Here is a 25108-nt window from a genome sequence, read left to right as displayed (position 1 = left end):
AGGAACTAGACAATGTACACTAACTACCCCCAAGCTATATACAGGGGTGACTGCTCACCATTTCCTCTCTAATCCTAGGAATTAAAATTTTAAGTGACCTGTGTCAATTTGACAAATGAAACCTTTTTTTATTGATGTTTTCATTTTTCATTATTAACAAAGTCAAACGTTTTATGCTTATCAGTTATTTATAGTTGAAAAATATGTATGTTGTCAATGTTTTCCAAAATGTGTTATTTGCTTTTAAATTTTATTTATAAAAACGTTCTGTAATGACAGTTTTGATTTCTTCCTTGTCACAAAAATTATTTACAATAGTCAAGCATGGTTTCTCACATGATAAATTGAACTTCTTGTCATAATCCTTTTCTTCTTTCTAACAAGTTTAGGGAAGAAGGATGGTAGTTTGGAGAGTAGGAGGAGTGATGAGAGATTGCCAGCACACTTTCTTGCCCACACAAACACTTTCCTTCACTCCATACTTCCCTGTCTGTGCTAAACTAGCCCCCAATGGAGCAATAAGAAGGTTTCATATGAAAAAGAAAATAACTCCTCACCACATCATAGTTTGAGTCCCCAGTTGCATATCACTTGGATTGCTGTGTAGTGTGTGTGTGTGTGTGTGTGTGTGTGTGTGTGTGTGTGTGTGTGTGTGTATTAAGTAAATGCTTTTGGAGAAGATAAAAAATAAAATATATACATAGATTGCTAGAATTATACACAAAAATCACTCAAATAACCTGTTCCCATATCCTGACCAGCCAAGGTATCCCATTGTGCATATTGGAAAACAAATCTTAAAAGAGAAAAATATGATTAATTGTTACAGTTAAAATTATTTATCCAAATCAAACTATAAAGTAAAGGAGACCAAGGAAGTTCACTGTTTATAATTATGGTAAAATGTTTTGCACAGGGCTTGATTTTATAATACAAGTGCTTCCTGAATGGTCTGTTTTTAACTTTTGTTAGTTTAACTTAATGGGCTTTTCCTAGGGTAGGTTACCCAGATCAACCGTGGCCATGTGGAGACACAGTCAGCTCTTTCAGCCACATTCTGGTGTCTCTCTCTGAGCCTCAGTTTTCTTATTTACAAAGTAAGAACAGTAATAGCTCTATGTAGGATTGGCATGAGGAGCACAGGTGCTGGACTAGTGCAGTGACTGCTTTTAAAACCCTTCATTCAGTATTGCTGCCAATAGTTGCTATTCACAGTGATGGTAACATTAGTTAATTTCTAACAGGAAGGATTCACGCATCCTTTCTTCTTTGCACACATATCTATTTGAACAGAGCCAACCTCTACTCACTTACAAAAGGCTGGTAGAATTACTACAGTTCAGCAGGGTCAATGAGCAGGGTCACCGATGACTCAAGCACCCCATACGTGACCATTTGGATGCCTGCCTAGAGGTATACACTCCAGTAACAGTAATGTGCTCCTTTTGGTGAGATAGATAGTTTTCTCTTTCAGAGCCATGGAAGATAGCCAGGAATCTGGGTCAAAAGTCCACACACGGTGGAATCAGTGTCTTCTGCTTCTTCCCACAAAGAGAAGATTTTTTTTCCTGCTGGCAGCGCTAGCTGCCACTGTAGGATTTTCCCCAGGCAACTTTATGAAGTTATCTGACCCTAGAGCATCATATGAATTTTGAAAGGCTATTGCTAATTGGGAGTTTTCATGCAAAACAGCCACATTCAAAGCAGCAGTCTGGTTCAACAGTCATCACTGTATTTCTTTTTAATATTGATAATATATTTTATTAAAATCTCAACAGTCATCACTTTCATGGCACTGCCGTCTTAAACACGAACAGCTAACAGAGCAGTGTTACAAAACATTAGTCATGACTTCATGGTGAGCCTGAAGGCTGAATGTGTAAACATTAACCATACACTTCTTGCTATGGAAATACTTTTAGACCAGACATACAGGATGCAATAGCTGCCATCCAAAATTACCCTATGCCCCGAGACACTTGTCTGGAAAAGCCGGAACTGGCCAGACAGCTCATAATCCTCAAAGGAGCCCACTGGTTGTCACCAATGTTCGGTCACCCCACAACACATGGGCAGGCAGGAGACACACAGTGCCACATCTGGAGCTCCTCCTGCTCACTGCTCTACAACCGTGAGAGCTTAGAACTATGGGTCACATGACAAGTACTTAGCTAGTATGTTACATAATTATTTAAATGCCTACCAGGCTAAAACTTCCATTTCTAAAGTAGTGGTTTTCAACCTATAGATGTAGGCCCACCCACTTCAGAATCACCTGGGGTGCTTGTTAGAATGCAAATTCCTGTGTATGTTTGTCTGCTTACCGTGTTATTATTTATTATTTGTCTTATTATTTATTATTATTTGTTATTATTTATTATTTGTCTCCCTTGTTGGAGAGTAGAAACTGGTCTGTTTACCCTGGTACCCCAGCACCCCAACAGTGTTTGGCATGTAGTAAGTGCTCAATAAGTATTAGTGGGATGAATTAATTCCTGGGCCCTATAACTGACCTGCTGAATCAAAATCCCTAAGAGCAGAACCAAGGAATCTGCATGTTTAAGACATACACAGGTGATTTTTATTCACACTAAATTTTAAGAACCATTGTTCTAAAGTAATTCAGCCAACTCTACAATAAATGGAAAGATGAAAAGTTTTGTCTCCAAAGGCCCGCACACTAGCGGTCTGGCCGGATGGTAAGGTACAGTAAACATATTAATGTCATCCTTGGGTGAAGATTTTGCCTTCTAGTTCCATACCTCCAACAGATGTTGCTCTGACCCCTGCAGTGCAGTACCAGGCTCCGGGTTCCTAAGTGGATGAAACAAACATGGGCGTGGAAGGAGACTGCCCGGGGGAGACTGGAGCCTGCCCTCTGTCAGGAGCCATACCCACCACTTTCCACTCCGCAAGAAGCGAACATGTGGGCTTCATTACAGTAGTCTCCCCTTACCCGTGGTTTCACTTTCCACGGTCACCCACGGCCCCAAAATATTAAATGGAAAATTCCAGAAGTAATTCCTAAGTTTTAAATTGCGCGCCGTGCTGCATCGTGTGATAAAATCTTGTGATGCTCCGTTCCATCCTGCCCAGAACACGGATAGTCCGTTGACCAGGGTCTCCACGAGGTAGAGGCTTCCCACCCACTGGTCACTTAGTAGCTACCTCAGTTATGAGATCAACTATCACAGCATCGCAGTGTTTATGTTCCAGTCACCCTTATTTTACTTAATCGGGCCCCAAAGAGCAAGAGTAGGGAGGCTGACAATATGGATGCCAAAGAGAAGCCGTAAAATGAAAAGGTGAGTACAGGACAATATGATCTTGTGGGAGAGAGAAACCACATACACGTAACTTTTATGACAGTACATTGCTATAAGTGTTCTATTTTATTATTAGTTATTGTTGTTCATCTCTTAGTGTGCCTAACTTATAAATTAAACTTGATCATAGGTATGTATATATAGGTAAAAACATAGTAGACACAGGGTTCTGTACCATGTGCAGTTTCAGGCGTCCAATGGAGGATTTAGAACGTATCCCTGTGGATAAGGAGACTGACTACTATATTTGACAAACCTGCCCCTTCCTGCTGCCCAATATGGAAATGGAACAGACTATGTGTTCATTACTACTTTCCTGGAAGGCTTGAATGACACTTCTGCTCCATGATAGCCAGATATTACCTTAAAGGATTTATCTCATCCTAAAAGACCCTAATCTTTCCAAATAGGTTTCCTATATGTTTGGCCTTTTGTGTTTGTGCTGGACGCTTGGCATTTTACTTCTAGTTACAATCAGCCTTTCACCAGCCTTTGATCTTGGGTAATCACTTCATCTCTTTTGGCCTGTTTCCTCATTTCAAAAATGAGACCGTTAGACTAGAAGTAGGTCTTGAGCCCTTCCAATTCTAATGTATCCTAATCTGTGACTTCTCAGTGGCACCTTCCTGCCTTATGCTGAACAAAACATCCAGATGTGATTAGATGAGCAAACTACTCCATCCCAAACTCTCTAAGGCAGAGGTGGTCAGCCTGTGGTAGACTAGGTAATAATTTGGAATTTGCAAACAATGCCTGGGAATTCTCTTTCTCAATTTCCATGTTTACCTATAAAAATACTATGGCAATATTAATGTGCTTAATTAAAACTTTAGGTAAAAGATAAATATCTGAATTTCCTCTGAAATTGGAACATTTTGTTTATGTCAGACTGAAGAAAGGGGTTTTCGCAGAGCCTGATCTAGAGAAGTGAAAAATCACTGCTTAAGGGTTGCTCCCAGGCCAAGCTGTGATGTGAAGGGAGAAATGTAGGGAGTGAAATGCCCTCACCACTGTCCCTCTGTGTTCCCTCTCGCCCTCCTCCTGTCCCTATCTCACAGAAGTTCCCCAAAGATGGGCTTCTCTGAATTAGAGTGTACCCTTTGCACCAAATGTATAGTTAATGCCCTTTGCTCCAGTCCAGCCTGACTGACTAACACAGCTACCTTGTCCATTACCATCACCAGGTAATTGCATTTTCACTGCCTTTCTTTGGAAAACAGCTTCATATAAATCAGTGGTTCTCAGTGCCTTCGGGCCCAATATATGCTTTATAGTCCAACAAGTTTGTAACGTTCTTTATTAGCCTGAGTTGAAACTGTAGAAAATATAACTTGCCTACTCACTATATAATGCCCAAATTTTGTTTTTAAATGGAGAACAGTTAGCAAAGTAATTTATAATACACTAACGTTTCGATATGCAAAAGCTTAGGTAAGACCACACGAGACGGTGTAAGGAAGTAAGTAGCCCAGTGCTTGCTCTGTATTTAGAATCACAAAGACGCCACAGATGGATGATTGAGTTAGCAAGAAATACCAAAACCCCACTCGCTGCTCACTAAATGTCAGTAGTATCTCTCAACTGTTTATTGTAACAACCTGCAGTACCATGGACCTACTCTGTCCTTTGTCTTTTTCCCAAAGTCTTAGGATAGGAATGTCACAATACAAAATAACAATCTCAACAATAAAAGGTAGCATTTATTGGACGCTTCCCATAGGCCAAGACTTTTAAAATAATTTTGCATTTATTAACTCATTTACTCCTTATAACTCCATATGTAATATTATTATCACTATGTTCTAGAGATAAAAATAATAATAATAATAATAATAGTCACAGGGAAAGTAAGAAACTTGACTAAGATCACACATCTAGCCACATCCAGCTTCTTAAAGAAATCAGCTCCTCTGGTTATTATAATAATGGGGTTTTATAATAAGCAAAGCACTATCTGTGTTTTTATTTTAGGAAAGAAACATTTTGGGGATGGAAAAGATGTTTCTTTCCCCAATTCCTGTTTATCTAACTGTTTGAAATTTGAGCCCATGAGTTCTTTGCCTGCTTTGTGCTTTTAGCACTTGGAATGTAGTTAGGTAGTGTGTTGGCTTAATATTTCATTCAAATGCTTCGGAGTGGATTTTTCTCTTCTTGGCATTTCATCTCCATGTGAAATTGCAGGTCCAGTCACTAGAAAATTTAGAACACAAACCTTTTTCTGCACTCTCCTTGCATTGCCAAATGTCTTGCTCCAAAGTAGGTTTGTTTTAAGTTAATTAAGAGGATGACCTAAAAAGCAGGCTCTGCTCAGATTGGAGGGACAGGAGGCTGTTGTAACACCAGCTCAGTGTGGTCGGGAATCTGCTGAAGTTGCCAGAAATTACAGTCATGCGTCATTCAGGGAGTAAATGCATTTCTTCCTGAAAAGAGCCAAAGAGTTGTTTAAACTGATCATTATTATCAATGGTTTACGGCTGGACTTTAACCACTTGTCAAAGACAACAAAATAAATTATTCAAAGTAAAACTATAATATATTTATTTTTCCTTTCAGGGGAAAAATGATCCCATCTGATCTCGAAAGAAGGATCCTTGAAGCCAAACAGAAAGTAAGTTTTTGTAGGAAGCTTTGTCCAGCCCATAACAAGCTAAGGTTACATATTTCTATCTCTATCCAGTGGAGAACACACTTTGGTGTTTTTTTAAACAGAGGACCCAAGCCGCAACCTCGCAGCTTTAATGAGAATATGAAAATTTCGCATCCAGTCATTATTTATTTCTATGAGTTGTGGGCTCTGCTTTGGAAAGGTCTAACTTGCTGAATAAATAATAAGCACAGTGATATTGTATAGAGTTTCCAAAGCTTCTGTCTTCCTACGTGATACAGATTGGCATTAAGCAAACGCACATTCGAAAGATCATTTTCACAAGTGGAAAACATCAGAATGCTAATGCAGCCTGGAAGTTCCCGCTGTACCCTTATTTGACAGCGGCCAGTGTTTCCTGCCTGGACGCATACTGATATGACTGGCCCTCCAAACATCTTGTTTTTCAGGAAACAATTTAGAACTCTTTGTAGGAGTAACAAGTTCTGAAGACCTGCTCAAGATTCCCACCAAGCTTGGGAAAGTCATTTACATTCACAACCGGAAAGCATGTCTTTAGAAATCTCTGTTTAACTTTCACTACATGTAATCTACAGTTCCTAGTTCAACGATATAACACATTCATTTGGTTATTATGAACTCAGGAATAATTATTTATTTTCATCGCCCCACTCCCACCCTTGACACCCCCCCCATACACACACACAAATTGGCCCCAGGAGGTTCCCCTCCTTCTTGTGCCAGAACTACTGCTTGTAACGTAAGCCACGGATTAAACCTTCGCTGCCACCTGCAGGCTGACTCTGTAACTTCAAGTTAGCACCATGTGGAAAAGCTATGGTCCTATTTGAGGCATCCTTCTGCCTACTTTCAGCAGCACCTATTATTTCGATCAATTTTGGTTTAACCAGGGCCACACAGGCTGAGAACTACTAAGACAGGTAAAAGCCATAGCTTATTGTTTATGGGAATCCTCTTCTCTAAGACGCCAAGTACATTATCTGAGGATTTTCCAAATAAGAGCAATGGGCTGATCGGAGTTCCTTCTCTGCATTCCCTTTTCTGCTTATTCTAAGGGGATTTATTAAGTTCAGAGGCCCTGTTATGAAAAAGGAAGACTAGAAAGTCAGCAAAGGAGGGGGAAAGGCCAGAAAATTCTCCCTGGAATGTATAAATGGTTTACGGGCACCACAAATCTTACTCACCCCCGGGTTGAGTGCAGCCTCTTCTGAGAACCCGACTGTCTGTCCTCATAATGAAACTGGCAGGTCCAACAGAATGGCCTGGAGAACGCGGATACTAGAATGTGATCATCGTTCCTGCCAGGTTCCAAGGTGTCGACAGCCCTTCTAAAAGCTCCAAAAATGCAGATGTGTGTGACAGGGAGTCAATTTCCACTGTTTTTATCAGCCTTTTAAAAGAATCTTTGAACCCCTGGTTTACAATGATTTGGGGATTTCTTGTTTATACAGGGATTTGTTCCTTTCCTTGTGAGTGCCACAGCTGGGACCACCGTGTACGGAGCATTCGATCCTCTCATAGCTGTCGCTGACATTTGCAAAAAGTATAAGATCTGGATGCACGTGGATGTAAGTATCCCATAGGGCCTGCCACCAAAATGTTCTTGCACATTTTCCATCTGGGGCTTGTGGAATGATCTCCTCTCTCTCTCTCTCTCTCTCTCTCTCTCTCTCTCTCTCTCCTCTCTCTCTCAGCTTATTTGTAAACGGTGGTATTTCTCTTCAGCTTTTAAGGACTGCAATGACAAAATAGCACACAACTCACATAGTATACAACATTCGCTGCAAGCAGTCTGAGGCTGATTATGTCTTAGTGCATTAGTTCCCAACATGACAATATTCTTATTTCCTTGACCAGCTCCCGAGCACTTAATTCTTAATTCCAAGCACTTAATTGAGCACTTAGTTCTCAATTCATTGAACCAGTGTCCCATGTACATACACACATAGTCACACACATGCAGAGCTTACTTCCCTGCAAACATGATCAAAAAGGCAAATAGAATTTGAATTTATATAGGAAACCCAGAGAGTGAAAAAAAACTCAAGTCAGGTATTTGTATATATGAAGAGGAAAGCAGACTTGACAACTTGCTAAGAAATATCTACCACCAAATTTCCAATTTTTTAGCTTTGTCAGCTAGAAAGATAAATTATACATGAGATGTTTTGACGCCAGGCTCAGTCACGCTAATAAATAATGGAGATGCGCCCACCAAAACATTTTCAAATGAAAAAATATCAATTTTTAGAAGGAGAAATTGAAGAGATTTAAATTTAGGCCAGTATTATTCAAAGCATGACGCAAAGATTAGCTGCTATCTGCAAACTGTTAATGATCCATGAGGAGATAAGGAGTTGGTGCCAAATTATCTCCAAGCTCAATGTTTGGTACAGCTGACGTGTTTTTTGATTGTGAGACTTTCTCAGTGAAGGAAGTATATACGTCGATTTACAGTCTGATACAAGAATGCCGTTGAGTAGCAACATATCATGTTGGCTTCATAAGTATTCAAACCAAATTAATTCCCCTTTCTTTCAGAGCAGAATATGTCTGCAGGCTAAGCTAACTAAATATCTCTTATTCCAGAGGTGTCCTGCATAGCAATCACCAATTTCCTTTTTCTTGTCTAATTCACAATGTGAATTATTCATGAGGCTACCTGAGATCCCTCCCTTCATTTTACACCTGAAGACACTGAGAAAAGGTCGAACAACTCAAGTACCATCAGTGACCTGGGTCTCAGCACTGGGCAGTCTAATGAACCTTGCTAGCTGATTCAGGAAGAGGATTACCCCAACTTTAAAAATAACAATGTGTGTGTGTGTCTTCAGCCAGTAGAGGCTGTGGTCTCTCCTTCAAGATTTCTACTGAAAGTGGAGCTGGGAGATCTTTTAACTAATTGTGCTACCTTTCTTTGAAATATATCAAATTTACCACTTACTCTTATTATTTTTCATGTTTATACATTCTATAATTAGACTAGAAAAAAATCTTAAAATACTACACATTTGGAAAATTGGATAATTTTTCAAAATATAAAAGAACTGAAATTACAACAAAGGGGGGTAAAATGTAATTATACCCTAACAGTTTTCTTTTCCTTTAAAATTATCCCAGGATTACTTTTACCCACAAAGAATGTTAACATTTTACAATGAATCTCTATCTTCTTGACATCCTGTTTTTAAAGATTAGTACATCAATTCAAATTTGCAAACTTGAGAACAAAGTTTTAAAGGACATGTTCTCATTGTTCTACTAATGGACTGGTACAAATCTTTCCTGCCTTTTTTTCTTTTTTTTTTTTGGACAGAGAAATTATGTTATCCAAAATTACACAGCAGTAATATAGGCTTATGAAGCTGATTCCTCCTTCTGGAACCATGCAGATTTGTCAAAAGAGTTATCCTTGCAACTCAGAAGCTGTTTAAAGGGTCCCTAACCCATCTTCTCAACTCTAAACTGTGGAGATAATAGGGTTTCTCATTGTGAGATAATGAGTTTCACTACGGCTGATGGGTTGCAGGGAGAATTTGTCTCCTTCTCATGCAGACTAAGGAAATATGTATCCAGTTCGCTCCTTACACCATATAAATGTGGGAGGGAGCCTAAGACCTTGAATAGTCCCCCAATTTAAACTTTGAAAATCTAGTGCCAAAAGAGGGTGGCCAACACCCTAAATTGTCTGGGCTCTAGGAAACTCTGACTATTCTGAAAAACACCAAACTGTAGAAATCTAGGCAATGAACCACGGCGACCTTTTTCCTTGTATGATCTTCCTTTTTCAGGCAGCTTGGGGTGGAGGATTGCTGATGTCCCGGAAACACAAGTGGAAATTGAGCGGCGTGGAGAGGTACACACATTTTTTTTGTTCACAACATAAAGTGTGAAAGCTAAATGTGAAAAGCAAATTACACCCAATTTCCAAGAACTATTAGTGTATGGGTGAGCCATTCTGTGTGGTGCTGTGTGCCTTGCTTTGTGTTGTCATACATGTGTGACTATTGTGTGTAAACAACAAAAAGAAATCAAAGCCCGTAACAAGTGACCCAGGTGGACTGTCTCTCAAGCAGAGATTCCTAACTGGGGATTCTGACCCAACCGCCCAAATTGTTTAAAATTGCAGGCAGTCCACAGTTTTTTAGGGAGAAGATCTATAGCTTTTGTGTTCCATAAAGGATAATATCCAGTGCTTTAAAGAAACCAATAAATAATTCGACAAATCAAATAAACACCTTATAATTTATCAGTGTTGAAAGTTTAGGTTTGGGGTTTAACGTGACCAGTTTACATAAAGTGAAACATGCTTTCATTCCCGTGACTTTTTTCTACCATAGCTCTGATGGATGCTGCAAAACCCTTTATTCAGAGACTAAGCAGCCCATCATTGAGGAAAGCTGCAAACCACAAAGGAGGTAACATCTGATTAGCATAAAGCATATTCAGGTCCAAAGGAAAAAAGAAAAGAATTACAGAATGCAGAATTAGCCTCAGGATTTGGTTCTGGACCACGTGCAGAGGGAGCTCAGGGTTCCCCGTTCTCCCATCACAACATGGCAGGTCAACTGCCGTTGTGAGCTCTGACACTCCAGGCAGCTGAGAACGCTGGAATTCATCCGAGGTTGACAAATGCCCACCATGCCCTGCCAAGCAGCCAGATGCTGCCCAGGAAAGGCTTCCCACTGACTCTGCCCCTGGACAGCTTGGCACAATTTCAGGATGAGGATAGAGGCTGATGGCTCTGGGGAACATCTGTCAGCACTGGTCATGCAGAGCAGCCAGGCCAGAAGGAACGCACAGGGTGTGCCATGTGATGCCCAGGCCCACTCACGCACAGAGAACCTGTGAGGGTAGAGAGAGGGTGCGGGGTTACTGAGGCTGTCAGGGGTGCCCTGCCTAATTAGTGAAAAGGAGGCTGGAGACAGACCAGCTGAGGGCCCTGCCTGCAGGATTGCTGTCCCAGAGTCAGCTACCCATTGCTCTAATTGCAGGAACCCATGCAGGTGTGAGGAGATGAGGGCAGGTCTATCCCCTTCCCAGACCGAGCCAGTTTGAGTCTCTGCTTCTGGTCCTTCAGGCTTCTCACAGGCTGAATTCCTTTTTGTCATGACAATATACATGCAACCAGAAGCTTAAAGAGGAGCCGATGAGCTAAACAGGGAGAGACAATGAACAAAAGAGAACAATTTAGAAGGTGCCTATTCAGATGATCAGAACAGGAATTTAATTCACGTGGTTTTGAGAGAGGTGTCCTGTACACAGTACTTTCTCTTCTTTGAGTTGCTTTTTGAGTGACACAAAAGTGAGCGCCTGTTATTCTACCCTTAACGCCACCTGTGACTCCAAGTGCTGAAAGTCAGTCAGCCTCCTATGCTGATGATTATGTGAAAGCTCACTAAATTACCTCCCCGGAGCCCTGGAGAAAAACACACCCACATGCCTTTGTGCTAAAGACTATTATTTGAGAGCAAAGCTTAGAACATTCACCATGGCACATAGAGTCCTCTGTAATTGCCACAATCCTTGCAACTGTACTGTAACTAAATTTACTAACTGGAATAGCCAGATACAAAGTCCTAAAATCCAGGGACTGCTGGTGTTCTGCGTGGAGCAGAACCCCCATAGCTACCCACTTACCTGAGAGTATCCATCCATCTTGCTGACTTATCAGCAAAAGGCACACTTTCGTTGGTGAATATGGTTTTAGGGCCAGTGGAAACCCCTGGGCACAATGTGCATGGGCACAAGTTTAGTGCCTCATTTGGGGTATCCTGTTTTCCCCAAGCATTGGGACTCACACTAAAGTGGAAGAAATTCATAGTTGATTCTTGTCCCCGAATCCAGAGGTTCCCCAGGGATCCCAGGGATCCCAGAGTCACATCCTCATAACAAAATGGCACAAGGAGCCAGCCTGGCATTTCCTTTGAGAACCAACCAAATGCTCAGAAAGTGCCTTACGAAACCCGTCAGTGTCTAGATATGGTGTTGCTGACAGAGCATGCCAAGAGCCGTGATGCTGCAAAGTCTGTTTCGGTGTGTTATAAACTGACTCTTCTTTTTTATTTATTTATTTTTTCAATTACCATTGACATTCAATATTATATTAGTTTCAGGTGTACAGCATAGTGGTTAGACATTTACTTAACTTTTGAAGTAATCCCCGCCCCCCATAACTTATTACCACGACACCATACATAGTTTTTACAACATTATCGACCATATTCCCTTTACATCCCCAGGGCTGTTTTATAACTGCCGATTTGCACTTCTTAATCCCTTCCCGTTTCGCCAAGCTGACTCTTTCACCCTGCCTGCGGCAGGCTGCTGCTCACCCACGGTAATCCATTGCTGCAGTCCCCTCACAAGGCTTCCTGGCCCGCTGAAGCCTCTGCCACATGACCAGTTACTGCCCTCACTCCCACCCTGAGAGCCAGGGGTTCAGATATCCAAGCCAGTAGTTACTAAACCTCTTCCCTATGCAAACTGCAGCACGAGGCACCGCGAGGGCTCAGAGACAAATGTAACATGAAACCTGTCTTCAAGGGTCTTAGAATCTAGCAGGGAAGACTGATGATCAACATTGGGTTAAAATTCAAGGCAGAGGAAGTAAAGGCCCAAGAGACAGGCCAGCAGGCTGACTGGAGGAAATGGGGAAGGAGTGCTTCTTCCTTGGTAGGGCTGCTCTCGGAGGTCTTCATGGGGGCTGGGCATTGGAGCTTTCGCAGAAGGAAGTAGACATCAGGTGACGAGCAGGGACACAGAGGTTTGACATGGTCCTTGGAGAAAGTCCAGACGAGTTTGCTTGGAGGCAGAGATGGGGTCACGACAGACTAGGAAGCTAGTGGAGTGTCCACAGGTCCTGCCCAGTGGGTGTCAGTGGAAGGCCTGCCCGAAGAGTGGGGTCAGGATCAGCATCACCCCTGAGTGGACCATCACTGCCATTTGAGCCATTGTTACGCACGCACAGAGAGCATTGTGTTTCTTGGGGTGGGGAACAAGCTAGAAAGGCCTTCGTGTAGCAGCCAAACGGGGGGGTTTGAGGAGAGGAGCGATACGTAGTATCCCACCACCACTTTGGAAAGATAAGTCAGGGTTCAAGAGGAGTTGGAAGCCCAGGACTGAGCAGAAGCTGTGGGGCAAAGGTCCAGGTGTGGGAGGCAGTGGAGGTGAGAGAGGCTGGGGTGAGCTGGGAGAGAGGTGAGTGGGTGAACCCATGGAGGTGAGGAAACAGAACTACAAGGGGCAGGCACCGTCAGGAGAGGGAGAATAAGAGAATGAAACCAAAACAACACACGTTTGGGAACTGGATGCGTGGGGAGAAAATGGGGCAGGGAATTGAGGCACAAAAGAGAGGAGAAAGAATAGATCTGAAAGGATGAGGAGGGGCAAGCAAATGAGTTTATGTGGGGTCTGCTAAGGTTAAGGTGCAAATGAGGGCACAAGGCTGTGTCTGAAAACAGCCCTAGGGGACTCAGTTCTCTCTGACTTCAGGAAAATCACAGACACCACATGACTGAACCCCAGAGCAAAACATTTTGAAATGAACCCGAAGCTGTGTTGCATAAACTGCCGACATTTCTCAAATAAATTAAGGCCATGTCACTGAATCACTCTGCACAGCATTTTGCCATCTTTGTGAGACAGCCCTTCTGAGACAGAGAGGTGGGACAGTGACAGGTAGTTGTGGGCCCTGGCACTTTCTGGTCTAAAAAGACACAATGGCCACTGCATAGAAATAAACACATCCAGTCAGAGAAATGGAGAACAGCTGTTTTCTTCTCCATCCGTGTCGTTACTGACAAAGCTCAGTTTCGTCAGGGTTAGGTATGTAGCTGTAGAATATTATAGCATGGCAGTGTCTGTGTGCCCAATGTCACAAAGCTCATAAATGACATAGTTGAAATCAATGGTTAGAGCCAATCTTATGGTTAGAGCCACCCAAACTATTTACCATTATTCTGTTTACAGACAAGGAAATCTAGGCACAGAGAGGTTAAGTAACTTATTCAAGGTCACACAGCTAGGAAGTGATAGAACCTGGGTGTAAATACAGACTATCTAGCTCTTGAGCTCTCTTCCCTTAACCACCATTACGTACTGCTAAAAGCCCAAGTTTCTTGATTCTGGTCATTCTACAGAGTCATTCTACAGAGCAAGGAGATATTTTCTGGGAAGGAGCATTTCAGTCCCACAGTCATTATTCGTGAAGTCATTTAGTCCTTTTTGCAGGGTAGTAGCCATCTGGCCATAAAGTGTCTTTGCTTCTTTCCTCAATTCCAGTCCTAAGGTATCTGACAGCCAATGTAAGAGCCAAAGAAGGACCAGAAGAAGAGCCAGAATATTCATTGATTCAGATAAGATCCCCAGGCCAGTAAGTGTCCTCTGACTGGCGCCTGAACCCACTATTTATCAAGCAGATGAACGGGATCTTTCCCAGCTTCTCATTTCTTCCCGAGATTCTCACACCTCGGGTGCTGGGCGCAGGGCGAACCCGAGTGTGTTGTTCAGCCAGAGGAGAGGCAGCAGTCCACAGCAGCTGCCATGGACAGCACCCCTAGCTTCCTCCTCCTGGGAGTCTGTTTATACCAAGGTCACATTGCTGATTCTCATCTGCAAGCATCCCTCGGTCTCTGAGAAGACATGCACAGAGACTCGCCTGCCTGATACGCACGGAAAGTGAACAATGGGACGCACACAGGGACAGCTGCTTTCCCTGGGAACTGGAGGAGGACGGAGTTGGAGCAGTATATCCGGAGTGAGGGAGAGACAAATGAAGCCCAAGGAAACTACAGGAAAAGACTCTATCTGGGTCATAATGAATAAGAAAGATTTAGCCAGGTGAAGCAAAGGGAGGTGACATCCCGGATCAAAGAAATCACATTAAGAGACCCAGGAGTGTGAACATAGAATTCTCTGAGAGCAAAATAGTCTGGTGTGATGGAAATGGGTACAAGAAAGTGAAAGGACACAGGACGGAAGACATAGCCTGTGGTCCACCCATGTGGGCATCATACCCTACAGTTCGGAATTTTGACTGGAGGCGAAGGAAGTTGGTAATGATTCATAAAGAGGACAGGGCCATAAACAGAGCAGAAGGTAGCTAGGGTGCTGCGTGGAGGATGAAATGGCAACCAAGAGTCAGTTAAGACACGATTGCTGTATCCAGATTAAAGTAATAGTTATTATTGTTAAAGGAATCCGAATCAAAACTATGGTTTAGACTTTTCAAATACAATGAAACCCGAGTTAAGAATCACTAATATTGATGGGAGAGCGTTATATTTCTCAAGTGTGTTAAACCCCAATCGATAGAGCCATAGGTATTTCACCTGCAGTCTAAAAGGATAACTCTGGATTAGAGGAGATGGACAAGCTAGAAGCCATTAGGAAAGGGACATATTTGAAAAGTCTGGTAATCAGTTAAACTGGAAGAAGAAGCAGCTGGGTCTGGAAAAGAACAAACTACATCAGTGGAATGAGCTCTGAGCTTTGGGCCACTATGGTACTGTCAGCAGCAGGGACAGTGGGGACACACGCCAGGGCAGCTCCTTCATCTGCTTGGTGCTCTGTGCCTCGGACTCTGGCCTGGATGATCCCAGTCCCTCAAAGGGGCTCTTGCCAGCTTGGAAGCTGAGTTTCACCTGCTGTTTCTGTAGACAACAAAAAGGTTGTAGACTTAAGAGTTCACTTATCATTTTGCAAATTTGTGTTCTCTGAAGTCTGAAAAACAGCACCAAGAAGCCTGGAGCTCTGTCACCCATGCACAGGGCCTCTGTAGTCTGAGCCTGTCATTGGTGCCACGCTTAACACGATTTGTTTCCTTTAGGGCCAATTCTGTGACATGGAATCCACACAAGATGATGGGAGTCCCTTTGCAGTGCTCCGCTCTCCTGGTTAGGGAAGAGGTACGTCTTTCCTGGCTGGTGGCCCAGCCCATCCGTGGGATTAGATAGAGTGAATGTGTGTAGTGACAGAATCAGAATACAAGATGATTTGACAGCCTGGACCAGTGGGCCACATCCTACAAGGAGAAAATGTTAATGAAGATAATTGTAAGGTCCTGCTCTTATGTACTGGGATAGGATCGCTCTCATTGGACTAGATGAGACAGGCGTGCTTCACACATGGCTCAGTTGTTGTACATGTGAACTCAAGCATAGGATGTTAGGTCAGAACTGTGGGGTCAGCAATGTGGAAGGAAAAAATTACCATTCACGAAACATTAATGAGATAAAAGAGTGGATGATGATGGAGATGGTGGTTCTTTCTCCACTGTCCTCTGGTTAAACCAACACCTGGAGTGGTTTGCTTACCTTGGCACCAAATGGTGTACGAGACTCCATTGAGCTAGAGCTCCAGCAGTTGAGAGCACTTGAAAAACATGTAAGAGAGGTGGTTGAAAACACAAAGGATGTTTAATCTAAAAGAAAAAGAAAATAAACAAAGAAACAAAGGGCTGAGAGGATAGCAGCCTTCACAGTTTAAATAATTCTCAAGTGGAAGAGATTCATTTTTTTCTTGAGTCTTCAGGAAACTAGGTTAGTAACACTGGGTGGTACAGATTTGATGGCAAAATTAGAATACCCCATGGTTTTAGGTCTGACTTGGGGTCAATAAAAGGAACACTTTTCTAAAAATTAAGCTGCCCAACAGGTAATGCATGCTTTTTGTGGGGATATGTTCATCACCAGCGGAGGTGATTGGATGGAGATTGGACAATAACTTATTAGTAAGAGGATAGAAAGGATTCCTTCATTGGGAAGGAATAGATTAATAGTTCTAGGATCTCTTCCAAATCCTAGAGTCTATGATGCACTGACAACATTTCCCTCAGTGGGATCCAAGGAATAATGCTATTCTAGAAGATTGTACTGTGTATTCTGTGATAAGAGAGTATACAGTTTATAAAAAGCTATGGATACATTGAATTAAAGAGTTAAAAACAAGTTTCATTATTGTAGAACATATCAGAGCCTTTAATATGCTAATACATATTGCAAATATCTAAAAAGAAGGGATTTATAACACAGAATTTCCTAAGTTTATTTGACCATTGGAATCTCTTTCACAGCAACTATTTTACAGCACAGCAACTATTCATGTGTTTAAAATAGTTTGGGACATAACCGTTTATAACTTTTTTATGACTCAGAACCAAAATATTATCTCATCCAGGCCCTTTATGTGGAAAACACTGTCACTTTTTCTTATCCTTTTGTACATGGAGACTGGTACAGCCCAACCTTTTAGAGGTCATGTGCTTTGAATGCTTTTTCCTATCCCAGTAGGAGCTGGTCCAATCTGTCACTATTCCACACTGTCTGGGGTGGCCTCCCTTAGGATTGATGGCACCTGTTTGCAAGCTGGCATGTCTGTGGGAAGACTGGCGCCAAGTTTCTGTGACCATGAAACAATATAAAAGCACCTATTACAATTTTCAACTTTATTGGTCTTCGAGTAAATTTTCAAATTCTATGTCTTTCGATTGCCCTATTACAATTATATTGTATAATTTCTCTTGCTCTGAAAAACTAATTTAATGAATTCCACTGAATGTGAAGCCTAAACTACAAAGTTGAGCCCAGTTCTGTTGTTTACCCATCTGGGCACTCCATCTTTCAGGACCTGGTGAAAATTAACTAAAATTTTTAATGCAACTAAGCATTGAATTTTGTTTTGGTTTGGATACTTTTTTTAAAAGGGTTATCACTGCTAACTTTAACTACATGATCACATGTGAGTCTTTTCTTGTCATGAGTCACAAGACCAAAAAAATGGCAAAGCTTCTATCAAATCACAATTACACTGTAGATAATGAAAGAGTCAAAGGATCCCTGTGGTTCATGACAAATTGAAACATGGTGGGGTTTCCAGTGAGGAGACTGGCAGTGCTGTTTTAGTCCGAGAGCATGATTCATTCACTGTCCTTGGGAATAGTTCAATCACTTTGCCACCCATTTTCCATAGCAAGCTTACGGTGCCCTGGAAAATTAATGGTCATTGACAATAAAACTATCCACTGTAACTACCATAACCAACTGAGTGTGAAAACATGGTACTGACACTCTAACCACTCTTGAGAGAGGAACATGACATTTGAAAGATTGTTTATTTAAGATCTCTCAGAGTAACAATATCTTTATTTTTTTAGATGTCAGCATATGAAAATGATAGTAATGAACTATCTTAAAAGCTATGATTTCCAAAGAGAACTCAAATCTTAGCAGCTAAAGGATAAAGTACTTGGACTACATATCAGTGAAGCACTATAAGAATCACACTAATAATATTTTACAGAACAAAAAGTTTCCAAAATATTTTAATTGCAACAAAAGCCAGAACATCAGGATGTTCTCCCAAAGAATGAACAATACACTCTGATTGTGTGGGTTTTTTTAAATAAATGCCTTCTCTGATTCATTTATCCCACAGAGTTGACCTGTCATAGCAGCCCATCCTGTCCAGATGTTGGCCCCGTTTTTTTTTCTCATTTGATTCTTCCTGTTTTCTTTCTCCAGAATATTCAATGTCTCTTTCTCTTATGATTTCTTACTAATTTCTATCACAATGTGAATCTAATAGAACATCTGAGAAAGCCAGTGACTTCCTAAGTTTTCTCTTCTCTTCTAGGGATTAATGCAGAGTTGCAACCAAATGCACGCCTCCTACCTCTTCCAGCAAGATAAACACTACGACTTGTCCTACGACACTGGAGACAAGGCCTTGCAGTGTGGGCGCCATGTTGATGTTTTCAAGTTATGGCTAATGTGGAGAGCAAAGGTGAGCACGTGTGTACCAGCTGACTGTCAACTAAAAACACAAGCTATACCTGGTGAACCTTAGTGTGACATGTGAAAACTTGATTTCCAAATTGAAAATTCTCCCAAATGAAGTTTCTTTAATCCTATATCTAGATACCTGCATTCTATCTATGATAAGAATATAATCAAACTCATGGTATATTTTTAAAACCGTTTGAGAGCACAACCATAATTCGTACTTTTGATTGATTGATTTATATACTAAAACCCATGTTTTGTTTTGTTTTTTGCCTTTTATGCCAAATGGCTCTGAATGCTTACTCATCTAGCAAACAAATTCGTGTGGCTTTCTACAGCAGAACATCTGGTGTTTCCATGGTATTGTATTGTTTTTACCCAGTGATTGATAACTTGGGCAGGTTAATGCAATCTAAAAACATATGTTTGGAGAACAAAAAGAAAAAGTGGAGAACTCCTCAGGATAGCTTTTTTGACATTTTAAAGGGGTAACCCGTAGTTATAAAGCTTAAAAAAAAAAAAAAACTCCATCAGTACCTAGTGACCTTCTTTTGTACAGTTTCTCTACGAGCCTCAGGATTGAACTATAGATGATCATTCCTCTCTCAGAAATGAAAACTCTATAAGTAATGGTGTGCGGTACGGCTGGACCTATTTGTAGCCTTCAAAGAGCACAAGTGTATATTTCAATGTAAGCAGGCTGGAAAGGTTGAAGATTTTATTTTTAATTTTGACTAGATTTCTGACTTTAATGTCACAAATCCCCACCAGGTTTCATTTATCTCCCATAGGAGGCAATGGCCAGAGCCAGCTAGACATGCTAGAAAAACCCAGCTGCTAAAAAAAAAAAAAAAAAAAAAAACCTGCTAAAAGCACAGGAGTGAAGCTTGACAAAGGAAATGAGAAAGGGAGAGATTAGAAGGAAGTTGTCATGCCCCAACATCCTGTGTGTGGGGGAAGTGTCCCCCAAATTTGGCTCCAAGCTTTCTAAGTAGCTTACACAAAGATGTGGCAGATTCAATCCCATAGGAACAAGCAAATAACTTCGTCAGCAGGAGTGAGGCATGCCAGCATGAGACCACAGAATGAATTGTTTCTCACGTGTGTGTAAAGAGGTATGAACAACCTCCACAGCCACAAGCTCCAAATGCTGTTGTTTATAAAATTTTTCAAAGTAAATGGAATTGCCTTAAGCAGTTTAGAGAGGGGATTGGCTAACAAGAAAAGAAGGGGTCTTGGAGTGACCCATGCCGTCCACAATGATTTTATGGAATCTTCTTTCAATCCATTCTGGAAAAAAGGCAGGCTAAATAGAAAAGATGATCTTGCTTCATGCAGAAATAAATCTCAGATGGTCTCTGGGGATGGCAAGCCTCCATAATATTATTTACCCTAGCTGAATTTTCTCTAAGTGTTGCTAAGTATTGAACAGCTACCTGGAGAGAGGGCTTAGGTAAGTTGTTCCCCTTAAAAGTGCTGTGATGTGTGGGCTCCCATCCCTTGAGCTGGGCAGGGGACCTCTTCCTCCTTTAAAAGTTGAAAGGACACGTACCTGGTCCCCACCACCCAAGATGAGACTCATTCTGTTGGCAATGATACTTTCATTTGGAAAAAGATAAATAAATCAAGAATATGAATTATTGGTGTACTCTCAAGCAGTTTTAAAAGGAGTAGAGTTTTATTTCATTACTTGGTAAGAATTACAAAATGTCAGATAGTAAATTGAGGAAAGCTTGATCTCTAAATATTGTTCAGTATCATCTTTTTTGTCTCTTTTTCCTGTGGTGTTTTTATTAAGGTGATGTGCCACTAGCTATGTTTACACAAAAATGTTCCTCTCATGTTTCATCAGTTCCTGCTGCTCCTTCTCCGTCTGCAGGCTCCTCACCAGCATGGTGCAGCTGGTTGGTTCTTAGAGAAATAACCTAGAGGATATCAGGTGTGAATTAAACAGCAGGACCAAATGAGGTCTGAAATAAAGGCAAAGGATCCAGTTTCTAAAGTATTGAAATAAAAGCACCAGGAGAGGGGATAAAAAGAGAAAAAAGAAGCATCGCAACAACTGCATGACCTGTGGACATATGTTCTCTTAATTCTTTATGCAAAACCTTAAGTAGCTAGACCTCTACACAGCAAAAACTCCCATTTGGCTTTCAACTTAAAGCTGTATTTTTTGCAAAATGAGATGATAATAATTGTTAAAGCAATAAGCTCAGTCCTACACTCTGGATCAGAAGTGAGGATAATTAACTTCTCACCTCATAAGCTCTCTAGTAATGCCAGCCAGGGAAGGAGAAGTCACCTGTCCCAAGAAGAACCATGAAAGAGTTGGCCGTGATGTGCGCTCTTGCACGTCCTCAGTAATGAACAAACCAGGTGAAAAATTGGTAATGAGGAGGAGGAGGAGCCTCGCATTAATCAGTAAACCCTCTGTTCCCTCACCTGCCTGGAGAATACAATGTTCGAGGGAATCCACATTTTCTCCTTAGTAAGATAAACCACATATAAAACAGTAACCTAAATAAGAGTTACTATTCCTTACTCTGTAATGACTAATGGAATTAAATGCACTGATGATGACCATCATATTAAATCCAGGATAGCTTCATTATAGCAAATTTATGCAAAAAACAAACAAAAAAAACCAAAAAACAAAAAAATGAGCCTCCTGATGGGAGGCGTTCTAGATGGTTTTACAATATGCCATCCTGTTCTCAGCACCAGCACTGACTGTGTCTGCCCTCAGCTCCGTTCTTATTGGGTAGAACTTTCATTTTGTCTGCATTTTATTAGCGCATTCTAGAGCTTGATGATTATTTTCCATCTTGACAGGTTTCCTCGATGGTAAAAACTTGGTGGTAGAAAGAAAAAATACCTTAAAATTAGTCCCCCTTTTTCAGGACTGCAGGGGTGGCTTAATATGTATCTAAGGAGTTTTCACAGTAAATCTCTGTTTTTATCTTACAAACTGGCAGCTTTCCTTTTAGTTTTCTGTGATTAGCTTCCCTACTTTAAACGTAGGTAACAGAGGAACTGGGAGAGGGAAAAAAAATAAAAGGAGAAAACTATTAAAGAGAAATTGACGTCTGGAACCCTTTGCTGAGTGACTGAATGTTCACTTTCTCTCTAAAATATTAATTTTAACAAGTAGATATTGAGCAGCTGAATGAGATAAAGAGTGTATAATTTTCCAGACGGGATAAGCTAAATGCACAGATAACCATCACATGAGACAGAATATGAATGGTCATAAAAGAAACACAGACATACCTCTAGAAGTTAAAGGACGGAGAGTTCATTCCCAGTGTGAGAGTCAGGAATGATTTATCGAGAGGTGACCTTCAAGATGGATCTTGGACAAGATAGGTAGAATAGTAAGATACGACCCAGCAGAGCTGGGAGAAGGACATCCCAGAAAGAAGGTCTAGCAGGGGCTAACGTGCATCTTCTGAGTCTAGTGAAGAGTTTAAGTTGACAGGAGGGTAATCAGGGAGCTATTGTCCAGATGATGGCGGTCAAAAATGGAGCTAGCAGCCAAGGATTCAGTCATTATTTCAGACGTGGCATCTCCGAGACCTGCCAGCACTAGATGAGGGTTTTAAGAAGCAGAGAAGAACCACGAGCAGCATTTAAGATATCAGGCCCTGAGAAAACACAGAGGCCATAGCTGAACAATGGGAAACCGTGAGATCACTGAAGAAGATAACACAGTGTTCATCTTCCTGAAACTCTGATTTAGGAGTCTGGGGTGGGCCTGAGAATCTACATTTTTTAACACAAGTCATCTGGGTCTGATACAGATGGCCCCTCAGAACGTTCTTTGTAAAAACACTGCCCCAGTGATTAAAAGTTGTACTTCCATTCATTCATCCATTCATGAGCACCTAATATGTGTCTGGCACTGCAGGGCTGAGTGATACAGCAGTGAATAAAAGAAATAACAGTGAACTCCCTTGTGGAGTAGTCATTTCAGTCAGGTCAGTCTAAACAAACCCTAAGTGTGTGGGTGATGCCAGAGAAAATAAAGCCATATTTCGCCACCCTCCCCCCCAAGTTCCTTCAGCATAACCCTGATGCTGGGGTCCAGTCTTTGCCTTAGAAACACCCATCTGAGCCTTCAGCGTCCTTCCCAGCAACTTGAGTCACAGTGATGGGACGTCTAAGAAAAAATGACATGTGCCTTAGTCATTCTCACAATAGGAGCTGTTTGACATTTTATAGTTACTCAGCAAGAATTTGGTGAATAAATGAGTTTTAGACAGTCTCCTAAAAGGCTTCAAAACCTTGAAAATAAAATGTAGATCTTATTTCCATCGATATCCAACATGAAGGGAAGGGCCCCAGGCTTCAAAGGGCACACTGGATTTTCCGAAGTCACTCCCCTCATACCTCCTTACCCTCAAGGATGGTCAGATTCCTCCCAATCATCTTCAGAGTGAAGTCCTGGAGGAGCGAAGGCCAGATGACTGCCACTTTTGTCTCTGGTAATCCCACTCCCTTTGCAATACAATCAAACTCGTTTTCAGAGCATTCATTTTACCTTACGATTTCTCTGTATGGGAAACCAAATACATACCATTCTTCCCACGTGACCAGAGAGATTCGCCAAGGTCTTACACTGGATAGGGTCAGACTCATGCTGATCCAGGCCATATCCTGCATCAGGTATGTGCAAATTTAGATCCAGCTCTAGACTGGCCCAAAGAATCCAGTTTGGAGAGCAGTTGACCTCCCTGCCTCCTACCTAGCATCCATCCCAAGTGGACCTAAACTTCCAAATCAGTCCAAACCAATGCTAATTTCCTGGGCACACACAGACTCATGGAGCACATGGCGTAGGTGCTGGCCTGAGCCTTTAGGCCTCAGCTAAATGATAAAGTACTTGGACTAAATATCAGGTCCATCAGGAACCAGCCAGCCTCCTTGAACCAATCAGGTAGGGCAGTACTCTCCAAAGAAATAGGTTTCTGGACCCATCAGATTTCTGTGATGGAGCTTGTCCTGAAGCATGCATCAGGTGTTAAATATCTCTGGCCAAACTGGATCCCTCTTTTAGCCGAGATCACCAGACTGCGTATAAACTGGAAAGTGGGCCCATCTTATCTCCATTACAATGGCTCCCTCTAGTTTCCAAGTTGGATTAGTCAGTGGCAGGCCAGTTCTAAGAGCTCCTGGGATGAGCATTAGCTATTTTCCCAAGTTTTCCATTAGCATTCCACAAACACTGAAGGAGTTAGGAAAAGTAAGTCCCTGCTGTGTCCTGATGTCAGTTAAAGAGCTCCAGTCCAAGTCTGTGGTGTTGTTTTTCCTAAGTCCAGACCCTGGGCTTCCAGAGCTGGAAGCTAAAAGACCTCTGTGATGATATTTTCCCCTTACACACACGAGTCATTTATTCCCCAGAGGAGAAATCTAATGAGCTTTGCAGAACTACAAGCTAACAAAACATTTGTGTGCCCCTTAAGAGTCATTCATTTATCCAGGTGTTCAACAAATACTCATTGAGCACCTACCCCGTATATTCTATAATGCGGGTATGTTGGTGAACAAAAGTCGAGTCTGGAAATGGCAAATGTATATGATGGGCAGGGGCTAAGCAAGCACCCTGGCGGGTCCCTGATGATGATGCTTATAACAGGAAGAGAATAGCCCAGGCTTCTTGTCGTTAATGACTTCCATAATTAGCCCCTATAAATGGCAGACACTAATTTTCAATTTTCCCCGGGAGTAATCAAAATAATTGCCTGGAGAACGGAGGCTCAGAAGAAAAGAAGTCACTATGGAGGGCAGTAATGACAGCCTTGAAAGGGAACAAAAACACCTGAAGGCGAGAACATCAAAGGAGAAATAATTGCCAGAAAAGCCTCTAGAAACACTGTCTTATGTACAGAAAGTGCTGGAGCAGAGCTGAGAAGTGGCAAAAAAAACCATTCGTCCGGAGGGCTCTCACGTCTCAGCCTGAGTGCTAACCAACCTTTCTCAGCTTGCCTGATTGTCTTTTTTTTTCTCTTACTTAGGGGACTACTGGGTTTGAAGCACATATTGACAAGTGTTTAGAACTGGCAGAGTATTTATACAATATCATAAAAAACCGAGAAGGATATGAAATGGTGTTTGATGGAAAGGTATGTCTTCTGATTTCTATGATCCCAAAATGTTTAGTCAATTGCAATTCTTATCCCTGATATTTTTGATGTCAATAACGTACTGTCCATGTAAGTGGGACCATTACAAAGGAGAAGCAGGGATGCCAGGGTAGTTATTCTGAGCCAAAGTAAAAATCAGAAAAACAAAAAACAACTACATAATGTTGTGAAAGTCAGGCATTCCAAAGGTGATTATGGATTTTAAAATAGGAATTGTATTCAGAAGCTGCA

At 41.6% G+C, this 25108-nt stretch overlaps 1 protein-coding gene across 2 annotated transcripts in view; it reads left to right on the top strand.

The window, feature by feature from the left end:
- GAD2 (glutamate decarboxylase 2) overlaps positions 1–25108 on the top strand; it is a 71415-nt gene that overhangs the window by 36438 nt on the left and 9869 nt on the right. For both annotated transcript variants that reach the window (XM_081059810.1, XM_081059811.1), the window contains 6 exons: positions 5880–5934; positions 7404–7520; positions 9744–9808; positions 15782–15860; positions 18586–18735; positions 24749–24856. In XM_081059810.1, the coding sequence (XP_080915936.1) occupies positions 5880–5934; positions 7404–7520; positions 9744–9808; positions 15782–15860; positions 18586–18735; positions 24749–24856 (574 nt within the window). The remainder of the gene's footprint in view (positions 1–5879; positions 5935–7403; positions 7521–9743; positions 9809–15781; positions 15861–18585; positions 18736–24748; positions 24857–25108) is intronic.

The sequence above is a fragment of the Rhinolophus hipposideros genome (assembly GCF_964194185.1).
Source record: "Rhinolophus hipposideros genome assembly, chromosome: 1".
Classification (NCBI taxonomy): domain Eukaryota; kingdom Metazoa; phylum Chordata; class Mammalia; order Chiroptera; family Rhinolophidae; genus Rhinolophus; species Rhinolophus hipposideros.
This window is presented reverse-complemented; position numbering and strand designations above follow the sequence as displayed.